Source organism: Pteronotus mesoamericanus, unplaced genomic scaffold, assembly GCF_021234165.1.
Source record: "Pteronotus mesoamericanus isolate MK-2021 breed Mesoamerican mustached bat unplaced genomic scaffold, CSHL_Meso_final contig_49, whole genome shotgun sequence".
NCBI classification, from domain to species: Eukaryota; Metazoa; Chordata; class Mammalia; order Chiroptera; family Mormoopidae; genus Pteronotus; species Pteronotus mesoamericanus.
The window spans coordinates 98,202-110,149 of record NW_026555182.1 but is presented as its reverse complement, the minus strand read 5'-3'; the positions used below and the strand labels follow the sequence as shown (position 1 = coordinate 110,149).

General features: G+C 38.9%; 1 protein-coding gene across 2 annotated transcripts in view; it reads right to left on the bottom strand.

Moving 5' to 3' along the window:
- Positions 1-588: 588 nt before the first annotated feature.
- Positions 589-11,948, bottom strand: part of LOC129074318 (integrator complex subunit 6-like) — a 54,895-nt gene continuing 43,535 nt past the window's right edge. The window contains exons 11-18 of one of the 2 annotated variants that reach the window (XM_054578096.1): positions 11,316-11,534; positions 10,353-10,476; positions 7,831-7,973; positions 6,131-6,233; positions 2,821-3,195; positions 1,849-1,942; positions 1,458-1,494; positions 589-795 (exon numbers count right to left, since the gene is read on the bottom strand). In XM_054578096.1, the coding sequence (XP_054434071.1) occupies positions 694-795; positions 1,458-1,494; positions 1,849-1,942; positions 2,821-3,195; positions 6,131-6,233; positions 7,831-7,973; positions 10,353-10,476; positions 11,316-11,534 (1,197 nt within the window). In that variant the 3' untranslated portion in view covers positions 589-693. Of the gene's footprint in view, positions 1,495-1,848; positions 1,943-2,820; positions 3,196-5,998; positions 6,234-7,830; positions 7,974-10,352; positions 10,477-11,315; positions 11,535-11,948 lie in introns of both variants that reach the window. The other variant, XM_054578094.1, reaches the window with a different exon arrangement.

The following is an 11,948-nucleotide window of genomic DNA, read 5'->3' as shown; positions in this document are numbered from 1 at the left end:
TATTTTCCATCCTAAGAGAGTTTGGAGTTAGGTGAAACAAAAGCAATCAATCCCCTTGAGTCAGACCCTTCCGGGAGCCCCCCAGATAGGTTCAAACAGACAAAAACAATTCCTTGGGAATAAGTCTACTCTCCCTCCAGAATCAGTACCTCACACTCTTGGAATGCAGGCTGTCATGTTCAAGACCACTGCTATGCCAGGGAGGGGAATGGGAGTAAGAATAAGTTAAAATGCCACAAAACTCTCTTATCCTGTTTCAATGGCTTTTCTCTGGATTCAGCATTTGCTTGGTTCCTAGGAACTTTTGAGTGACTTCCAGAGTTCAAACAAACTTGATTCTGACAGTTTTTTTCCCAGTATTTTCAGTTTTTCTACTCCACCATTTTCACCACCACTCAGTTCTGTGAGTGACATTTTGAAACTCAAATCCTTATGTTAACATCTTAATTGAACAGTGTTTACTTTTTTCTGAAAGGAATAATAATACATCACAAGAAAGACAAAACTAGAAATTTCTCTAGCATTAATGAACTTATGAAAATCAATAAAATGATTTATTTCATATATTCAAAGTCAAAATCTCTTTGTATACATAATTTTTGCAAATTAATACAAACATAACAATACTGCTCCATATAAACCTTTGTATAAACATTAAAGGAAATTTATACATCATTTTTTCCTCTAGTGCTTTCAAAGCACAAAATGTACAAGTCCACCTGAAGATTTTCTGTCATCACATGCAAAAACAAATGTCAGGGGCTGGGGCAGCCTCAGGTGCACTTTGTAATGTCTCTAGACAAAATAGAAAAGAGTTGGAGGTAGATTGTTTGGTGACTTTCCCTGCCCCCCTCCCACAGAGAAATAAATTACCCAAATAGCAGCTTTCTTACTCTTTGATTCAAGCTGTCCTGAATATGTCATGATTTAAAAGGCACAGCTGGAAATTGTTGAAAACTTTGTTCAGCACACACAGGATAACCAGTTGGATTCTGAACATCTATTTTTTCTAAAGGACATAGTAAGAGCACCAAGTAGTGCTCCACTCACAGGTGGGCATGCCCAGAATAGGAAAGTTCACATGAATGAACCCTTATTACCTGTGGTAGGGGTGACAGTGTGTACTGAATTTAACCTGCTGCATTAATAGCATTACCTTCCTCAACTGAGAAAAGAAATGACAACTTAATACTTTCAGAGAAAATTCTTAGGGCAAAAGCCAACTTTTACTGCCAGAGAATCACAAAATAAAAAAATCTCCACTGCTTTTTCTTAGCTTCTGGAAAGCAATTCCCATGACTAAGACATTCTAGGGAGTTTCAACAATGTCTTGTTCCATTCTACAGCACAGAAAAGTTGTCCTGTTTTTCTCCTTGGTCTTTGCATTAACACGATGACCTACTGTTGATGTGATTAACGTTGTTGAGAACATGGTGGGAATCTATTTTTTCTAGTACTTTCTCAAGGTACTGAATTAAGACTCGTCTTTTAAACCTAAAAATAAGGAGAAATTTTATTAACCAAAAGATACTTAAAGCACTATGAAACGCAATGCACTGTACAGGGTACAAATGGAACTAACGATCAACATAGAATAGAAATATATCTTCATAAAAGATAAGGTTTAGCAAATACTAACAGTGTCCACCTCAGACTGTGGTGAGCCTACCAGGCTCCATAGAATTGATGAATGAGTTGGACTTAGATAATTCTAAGTGCTTCTGGAGACAGCTTTAAGTACGAGTGAGGGTCAGGGTTTGAGAAAAGCATGGCAGAGACTTTCTCCCCCTGTCTTGCATTGGGCACTACTGCTTAAAAAAGAACAACAAAGTTCCTCTTTACACCCACCTTGCAGCTTCCTTGATAGTAAATTCAACAAATTGTTTCTTGACTGCAAGAGGTCCTTGCACTCCTTCAAGCAAAATGAAAATTCTTTCATACTCTGAAGATATTAAAAAAAAACTTCAGTATTTTAAAAATGTGAATGGGAAATAAAATTCAATCTTTACACATCCTCAGTAATCATTCTTCGTGGGTGGAAAGTTAATTTGTATTAGTTTGTATTTTACACACTCAAATCAAAACATCTGAGCATATCTACTAAGGAAATGCTTTAAACCCTAATCAAATGTGGTAGGCTGAATAATAGTCCTAAACACTGTCCATTGTCCTAATCCCCAAACCTGTGAATATGCTATTTTATATGGCAAAAAGGACTTTACTTTGAAGATATAATTAAGTTATGGATCTTGAAATGGGGAGATTACCCAGGTTTGTGCATGTAGGCCCAAATAATCACAAGTATCCTTCTAAAAAGAAGGCAGAAGAGTTAGAGTCAAATAAAAAAGATGTACAGATGGCAGCAGAAGTTAGAGAGGAGAGAAAGTGCCACCATCATGGTTTAAAGGTGCAAGGGTCCATGACCTAAGGAATACAGGCATCCTGTAGAAGTTGGAAAAGGCAAGGAAGTAGATTCTCTCTGGACCCTCAAAAAGAAATGCTGGCCTTTCAACACCTTCATGTTAATCCAGTGAAAATCACTTCAGGATTCTGACTTCTCCAACTATAAGATAATATAGTTTTAAGCCCCAAAGTTTGTGGTAACTTGTTATAGCAGCAAAAGGAAACTATCATATTAAATAAGGGAAAAAAGAGAAAAAGGTATATTGGATCTTTTCAGTTAAAGCAAGAGGAGTCACTTTAAATTAGGTGGACACCCAGTGCTTCCCCAAAATGCATGTCAAGAGAGCTTGAATCTACTCTGAATTATACAGGGTGATTTCCCATTATACGATTCATAGATGTTCTTTCACTACTTACTTCGTCCAAATTTTCGAACTTCCTTCATTAACTGATGTTTAATATCAGCGTTGATTCCTTGTGCCATAGCAGGAGTTATCTGCAATGTATTTGGCACAGTTCTGAATGTAGACGTTACTGAGACTTTTCGATCATATGCAGGGACACTGCAGTTTTTGGTTCCTCCAACAAGTGCATTACTACTAGGTCTGTGAATCAGGCCATCTTTCCTCAGACTAGTGAAGTCATCAGACAGAGAGTCCAGTTGGTTGGGTGGAATACCATCTCCTGCTATATTCATAAGTTCTGGCACAGGAGGTTTTGACAAGAAGGTATCAGGTGGGATTTGACCATTTTCCATCTTCTCCTCATGGACATCATGAGTGACAGTAGCATCTAGAAACCAAATTTAGAAGCTGAGCTGTGAGGCAGGTGTGTTACATCAGCTTCACAGATAGATCCCAGTGCTCCTCAGGTTTGAGGAAATTAGTTGTTTCATAAAGCAAGAGGATGTTACCAGATGGAGTCTGAGACCCCTCAAACTGAGCTCAGGAAGACTATACAACTAAACCACTTTCTTTTCTTCATGGCACTATGAATACATATGGAAACTAAATAGGACAGTACAACTAATAAACATTCTCAGATCCCTGGCACTCATGGCTTAGTGTCAGCTGTGCTTTACAAGCTGAAAAACAGCAAGTCTCACTTGATGTCATGATTTCTGCAATTTACCTATAAAATGCCTTGTTTTACTAAGCTTGACACCAGACCTCTCTACCTCAAAAGTTCTGAGAAAACAGAGTTGGTCATTAGGTGTGAAGACTCTATGTGCACTCTATAATCAAAAATCCCACCCAGTATATAATCCTCCTCATCTACCTTTCCGGTCTCAGGAAAGTGAATTTCTTTTTACTCCAAATCTGACACCCTACTTCATTTTCTCATCCTCCTCTATGCCAGGCACCTTGCCAGGAGATAGGGATCAGCAGTGAACAAGATAGAGAGAAACAATCCCTACCATCATGGAACTTACATTCTCATGGAGAAGTCAGACAGTAAGGGCACAATGAGCAAATGAAATAATGACAGTTTGAATTTGTGTTAGGGAAAAGTAAGCAAGAATGTGACAGAGAACAGAAGGGGGATCCTCAATGGATGGGGTGGTTGGGCAGAACCTGAAGGAGAAATAAGAGCCTTCCTTGTGCACGTGCAGAGGAAGTTCCAGGCTGCAGTAAGGGCAAATACAGGACACCTAGGAGTCTTCAAGCCTGGACCATAGAGTAAAGGACAGAGGCAGAGAGAACAAGGAGGAGACAGATAGGACACATATTAAGAGAAAATGGCAGGAAGAGGGTAAAGGAGTGATAAATGGTGATGGAAGGAGACTTGACTTGGGGTGGTGGCGAGTTCAAAGTACAATATACAGATGATATATTTTAGAATTGTACCACTGAAACCTACACAATTTTATTAACCAGTGTCACCCCAATAAATTAAATAAAATTTAAGGGAGGGGGGAGGGAGGGGGAGAGAGAGACGGGGGGAGAGAGAGAGAGAGAGAGAGAGAGAGAGAGAGAGAGAGAGAGAGAGAGAGAATATGAATATGAACAAATGAATGAAAGCCAGGGCCTGGTAATGCAGATCTTGTTGTCTAGAGTCAGGAGTTTAGATTTTGTTTTTGTTGTGAGTGTACAGGAAAGTTCTTGATGTGTTTTCAGTATGGACATGGCATGATCTGATTTTTGTGTTGACACAATCACTCTGGCTGCAGGGCAGAAATAGATTAGACGAGGAGAAGATGAGCAGCCTGGGAATCAAATAAGAAGCTATTATAGTAGCTTGATGACAGAAAGATGATGGGATCATAGACTGAAAGATGCAGTAATTATGTTGGTGATCAAGTTGCCTAGGTTAACTCATGTATGGAAGTGAGAGGACAGTAAAAAAAAATGGTAACTCTATGGTTTTTCACCTGAATCACTGGGTAAATAGTGCCAGTGGTATGCAAGTACTGGTGCACAACTGCTCATGAAAGTGGATTGTGTGCACCTCTTCCTGATGTGGTTCAGTGACTTCACATTGATAGCTTGATGTTGATAATGTTAGCATTATTTACACTGTGGAAATCTGCAAACACTATGGTCCATGGCTTCTCCACCTTCCCAACTCCTGCACCCCATTGACAGCTGGCTCTCACAGCTTTACTAACACACTACTGCTTGGTGTCATTAACTGCATTGGGGAAGGCTGTAAGTAGAGCTGTTTCCAAGAGGGAAGGTCAGGAGTTCACATGAAACAAGGGAAACCTACTGAGTTTTATATATCTATTAGTCACCTAAGTGTAGATGCTGTGTCCACAGCTAAATTTGAGTCTGAAATTTGGAACAAGGTGTAGTCTAGAGGTATAAATGTCTGAGTTGTTGAAATGTGAATCTTATTTAAAGCCCCAACACTGCATATGATCACCTAGGGAGAGAAAGCAATGAAGAGGAGAAGGTCCAGAATCGAGCTTTGGGTCCTTACACTATTAAGAGGTGGGAAAAGGGGGCGGCGACCAGAAGAGAAGATGAAAAGGAGTCACTATGAAATGGGGAAAAAACCCAGGAGTTTGTGGTTTCTGGGAACCCAAGAAAGTTTCCATGAAGGAGGGAGTGAACAACTGTGTCAAATGATGCTAAGTAATCTATGGCAATCTATGGCAGACAATAGGGCCCTTGATGAGACCTCTTTCAATGGAATGGGGGAGACAAAGCTAGACTGCACTGGGTTAAAGCATAAAGAGGAGATGAAGATATAGAGAGCAAGTGCAGACCCATCTTCTTGAGCCCGTTTGTACCTGCTGCCTCGGGAACCTGTTCTATCACTCTGACTCGAGCAGCAACTCTAGATGTTTGCACATTATTATGCCTTGCCCTGACTAGGCAAACATGCTCATATATCTCCATTTCTCCACTTTGTGTTAATTACTCTGTAAGTATGGATCTTTCCCCTCTCATAGGAATTGAGATCCTTGAAACAGAGTCTCTGCTTTCCCCCCTTACCCAGGCCCTCTGTACCTACCACATTGATGACTTCATATTGGTTTACTTAATGAAAACAAAAGTGCATACAAAAGAAATGATATAAAGGGAAATAAAATTGTTTAGTGTCTTAGTCCTCTAGGAGCCATAAGGAAATCACAACCACTACTCTATACCTGTATATACAAGGGTGGGCTTTATGAGGTTTGGATAAGATGGGAACCACAAGGCTGAGGGTGGTCCCTTTCCGCCCACATGGTTAGTTACAGTAGGTGGTGTTTGTGGTTTCCTCAACAGCAGGGACATACTCCGCCTTCTCTTAGATGACAGAGGGCTGTTGGGTTCTCCAGGACGTTTCACTTTGTTTTGTGGCCCTGCTACAAACTCATCTGCTTCATCAATCATCATTCCCTAAAAAACATCAATGAACATATTCCATTAAAGACAACACTGGAAGCCTTCTTCATATGCATATACAATCATGTATTACATCATCAATATTGGTCTTAATCATGGGCCAAATATTTATCATGCCCCACAGCAAACTCTGTTCACAGAAAGTGCTACTCGATTTTAATCCAGTCTAAGTGGAAAAAGGAGGAAATGAAAATATAAGGTGTTGCCCAAGATCAAGCATAATACAATCATGATTAACTAGAATGCTTGAAAAATGAGCAACTCTCAGCAACAAAAATAAGAATAAACACAATGACCTTTGAAGAAGTATAAACCATTTTGAATCAACCCCTGGCAAAGGAAATTATCCCTTTTTGTGTGCTTTTGTGCCTTACATCCATCATTAAGAAATACTGATTATCACTGTACAGAATGCTGCATGTAAATGATGAAGAGCAGACAGACAAATGTAATTCCCTCAACACAACCTCACAGATATTCAACTATGTCCACCTTGGTGCTAGACAAGGATAAGGGACTTTTAATTCTTGGAGTAGATAAAAGATGAGAGCCACTAGTATAGAAGGTTAGCTAAAAACTGTTCTCATCCAAGGACAGCCCAAGAATATATACTCCCATCATTTGAATAAAATCATGATAAATGATGTTTCCAAAACATTTTTCAAAGCAAAACAGTACAGAAAAGGAAAACATATTCAATAGCATTTACTACATGTCAGGTAATGTTCTAGTGGTATAGATGTACTAATTCAATCTTCCACAGAGCTCCATGAGTTAGGTGTAATAATTATCCCTAATGCTGCAAATGAGGAAACCAAGACATGGCGAGATTCAGAAAACCTCCAATTAACTGAGGATTGGGATGAAGTGGAATACCTTTCAGTCTAGTTTTGTTACAGAAGACATTATTGCATGGTCTGCACATTAATGGTTTCCTCCTTGAGTGCAGAAATAATCTTTTTTGTCTTCATGCTTAAATGGTCAGGTCTGTCTGTCTTTTACATACACACACACTCCACTAACATTTAGATCTCTAGCAGGACAATCCAAATAAAGTGACATCACCTTGTACTTCATATTTCAAGAGGAGCACTTCACCACTATTTAGATAGAGCCCTAGACCTCTGAATAATGGAAACAGAAGAAATAAATGGTGATCTCAATATTAAATGAATTAGTATATGGAGGTGGGAATGGATACAGACTCTGGAGCTAGAAAGAAATGGTTTAAATCCTGGCTCTTATTAGCTGTGTTACTTAGGGTAAACTATTTTACCACTATGAACTTTGATTTCTTCTTATTAAAGAGCAGACAGTAATACTCATCTGCAGAACAGTTGTGAACATTAAATGTGATCATTTCAAACACTGTCTCCTACTAGGTACTCAATAAATGCCAGTTATTATTTTCTTCAACTAAGACAGTCCTGCATCAGAAGGCTCCCACTTCCTATTCACAAAGAGTCCTGGAGTCATTTTTTATCCTTTAAATAAACAGGAGAATCTCTTATTTATACTCATCTTACCAAAAATAAATGAATTATAGCAAAAAATAGCACAATTTAGGCAGACATAGAAATAGGTATCCTACCTTCTTATCTTGTTTAAATGGATTTCCAAAAGTATGCAGCCTTTTGGGTTGATCTGAATCAATCTCTCGAAGTGGTGAAGCCAATGTCTTTAGATATTCTTGATAGTTACCCATTTGTGCGACTGGAACACTATGAAGGGAATCTGACAAATCACCAGAAAAAAAAAAACAAACAGATGCCATATAGCTTATGTGTATGCTCCTTTTGAGAGGACATGATCAAAATATGCTTAGCAATATATACAAGGTTTGTCCAGAAAGTATCCAGCTATGTACTATAAAAAATAGAGACACTGAAGACGACGCAAGAAACATTGTAGATAGGACAATGATGCCTCCATCCCCTTCAAAGTAGGCACCTTGGGACCTCACGCAGTTCTCCAAGTATCTATTCCACTGTTCAAAACACTCTGTAAAATCCTTTGTTAGAATCCTCATTAGCTTCCTCATCGTATTTTCTTGAATCTCATCAATGGTCTGAAATCTCTTCCATTTCAAAGGTGATTTTAGTTTTGGGAAAAGCCAAAAGTCACAGGGTACTAAATATAGGCTATAGGGCAGCTGAGTCACCTGGGTGATTTGATGTTTCACCAAAAAACTCTGCATGAGATGTGATGCATGAGCTGGCGCATTGTCATGATGAGGCTGCCAATCACCAGTTGTCCGTAGCTGCAGATGTTTTTGTCATATTGCATCCCTCAACAGACGAGGAACATTAAGGTAATATTCCTTATTGATTGTTTGGCCCGGAGGAGCATACTCATGTACAACACCTTCTGAATCAAAAAACACAGTTAAGATGGTCTTGATCTTACTGCAACTTTGTCACACTTACTGCAACTTTGGGCGTGGAGAACCAGGTGACTTCCATTGGGACGACTGGGCCTTCGTTTCTGGATCATAACTGAAGACCCACAATTCATCTCCAGTTATGACCTTCTTGAGGAAATCCGGTTCATTGGTAGCGGTTTGAATCAAGTCATTAGCAACTGCAGAACGATGTTCCTTCTGCTTTGGGAGCAGAAGCCACAGGACAAATTTTGCCATGACACACTTCATGTCAAGATCCTGAGTCAAAACCTCGGACACAGTAGTTTTTTGAATTCCCAGACCAGCTTCTAGTTCTTCTGCTGTCAGTCACCAATTTTTATTGATTGCAGCCTGTAATATATGTTCAACATTCTCAGATGTTGCATTTGTGGCAGGCTTTTCAGAACATGGACCACTTTCAACAGATTCTTGACCATCCTTGAAGCATCTGTGCCACACTTTTATTTGCTCTGCACTCATTACATTGTCCCTGAAAGCCTTCTGAATCATCTGAATAGTTTCTGCAGAGGACTGTTCAAGCTTAATGCAAAATTCGATGCAGATTCATTGCTCTACTCGCTCATTTTGAATGTGACGGCCACATAGTACACACGCTCACTCAATGGTGTCTACCACCCTCACTGACCAGTACAGTGAAATTGTCATTGTTTACACATGGGCATTCCAGTCCACTCTCCTTGGCTACCAGGTTACATGGATATCATGCAACTCATTCTCATTATATTAACTATGGCTGGATGTTTTCTGGACAGACCCCATATGTTGGCATGTGATAGTCTAAAACCTCAAATCTAGCATCTGAGGACCTCAAATCATCTCTCTTCATCACACTCATTACCAGTCCACCATCACTACTGCCTACAGGTTCAAATCACTAGTTCAAGAAAAACTCTGTTACCCTTCAAATCAGGTTTGACAGTGGACTGACATCTCTTATACCACCATTCCAACTCAAAACACCTTATTTTCTCTGTGTTTCAAAGAGCCTAGGCTCCATGGTTTTCTCTTATCATCCAGAGAACCTTGATTAGTGGGTCTCACACTTTTGGAGAATTTGATTAAAGCTTCAGGCTCTGTTCCTAGAAGAGTCCTCCTCTCCCCACAAAACTTGGTATATAATTTCAGGAGGTTGGCCAGGCAAAGATTTATACATTTTAATGGAAAAAAAAGACCCTATTTACAATGAATAAGATAGAGTACAGAGGAATTGTACACTGTCACAAATTATCCTGGACATCATCTGGTTCATTCTTTTCATGTAACTGAGGAACTATGGACTGAATTCACCACGGTGGGCTCAGCGACACAGTACTAGGGCATGCAATCTCCAAAATCTGATAGACTAAGGTTCTGCCTATTTCCAACTCACTAACCCTGGGCACACTACTAAAATTCTCACTCTCAGTTCTCATATCCTAAGACAGGCATATAAATTATCTATTTCATGGGGTTATTTTGAGGCTTGTAGGAGCTAAAGCATGGGTAGTGCAATATATGCACTGGTTAATGTACACTTTTCCTTAGGCCTGGGAACAATAAGCTTGTGCCTGGATAGATACAGGGATTTAGTGAAAATAGGCACTCTAAACATTAAAATATTACAAAATAACTTCCTCATTACATAATAAACATCATTTATATCAGGTTTGACATTTTCCTAATCAACAAAAATGACTTTCGTGTTTATTTACCTTCATCTTGTCCAACAATAAACTTGTGTGTTTTCAGCAGATTGGATCTCATTCTGGTTAACTGGTCTAAAAGACCTCTACGTGAAATATCATAAGCATTTCTATATGTCTGAGGTTTCAAATCCTATTTGAAATGAAAAAGATAATTTCAGTTACTCTTGAGGCTTTTAAAATAGAATTACAATTCTTAACCCTCTTAAAATCTTAGTGAAGGCCTCTACATTTAATACAATTGACTACAGCAGAATTTTCCCAGTGGAAAGTTTGCTTTTGCCGGCTTTGTTCTGGATTCTAATACACTCACAAAGTATTAAAGCCACTGGGAATATCCTTTTTTAAGCATGTCATTGAAAACACCAAATTCTGAGATTTATGCTTGTGGCACCATGGAAGGGGCTGTGATCTCCTTTCAGGAAGCAATGGTTGATCCTGAGGGGAGTGCAGTTAGCTGAGCTTAGGGATCTGCTGCAGCATTTGAACTGATGCCATTCTCTCCCCAGGCTACCCCCTTCCAGTGACTGAGAATGGTGGGGGAGGGGTGATAGAGCCTGGACAATCTTGCCCAATGCAAACCTCCTCTATGGGAAATCTTGGTGCCAGAGGTCCCTGTTAGGTGGGTCAAGACTTTCTCCCAGCTATACAAATGTCTGAGGGTCTTCATAACTATTCTTCCTTCCTTCCCCCCACTTCTCACAGGTGCTAAATCAGCAGTGTAATCTGAAGGCTCTCCCTGCTTACTCCTGTTCCCTCTCTCCTTTATCTTTCACATACATTACCCCCTGAACATATCTTGTACACTTAATTTCATATTGGCACCTGCTGGCAAGATAATTCCCAAACTGGCCCATCAATAACTATAGGGTCCAAAAGAGGATTGAATTATTTAAAAACTAAAGTAATATGAAAGACATAAATGTATCAGACAAGTTCAAATAAACATAAACTATTTATGTCATTATTTACCTTGTTTAAGAGCCCTACTTGAAAGCCAGCAAATTCTTTGGTATTCAATTCTGTCAGTCTTGGTGAAGTTTCCCCTATGATTTCTTTCAATAGTTTTCTAAAATTTTTACTGTGAGTCAAGGACACACCACCTCCAGAATGGTTTTTCACTTTGATTCCAATTTCCTGGGGAGGCTTCTTCCCCACTGATGCTAGAATTCGTTCTGACTCTAGTTTGGTCTAAAATGAAAGTACATAGTATGTTATAAAAAGAACTATATTATCACTGTCATTTTTACTACTTAAGAAAGATAATACTTTAAGAACCACACAGAAAAATTTTCAATTGTAAATCACAGAAAAAAGGGTAATTAAACATTTTCCTGTGCTTCTCTGTACTACCACAGCAAATGGGTGGGGGCTAGAAAGACAAAAAACTTAATATGTTTTTTTATCTTGTCTTGTTTCAAAATTATGATTGAATCATGGAGGGAATGGAAACCAGGGATAAGAATTAATTCATAGACATTTAAAATCATATTTTGTTACTGTAAAATTTAGTCTGCATATTCATAAAGGTTTAAGACCCTGTATTTATAAATGTAAACTAGTGCTAAAATTCAGAGTATGTAGATCCATATTATATTTTAAAAA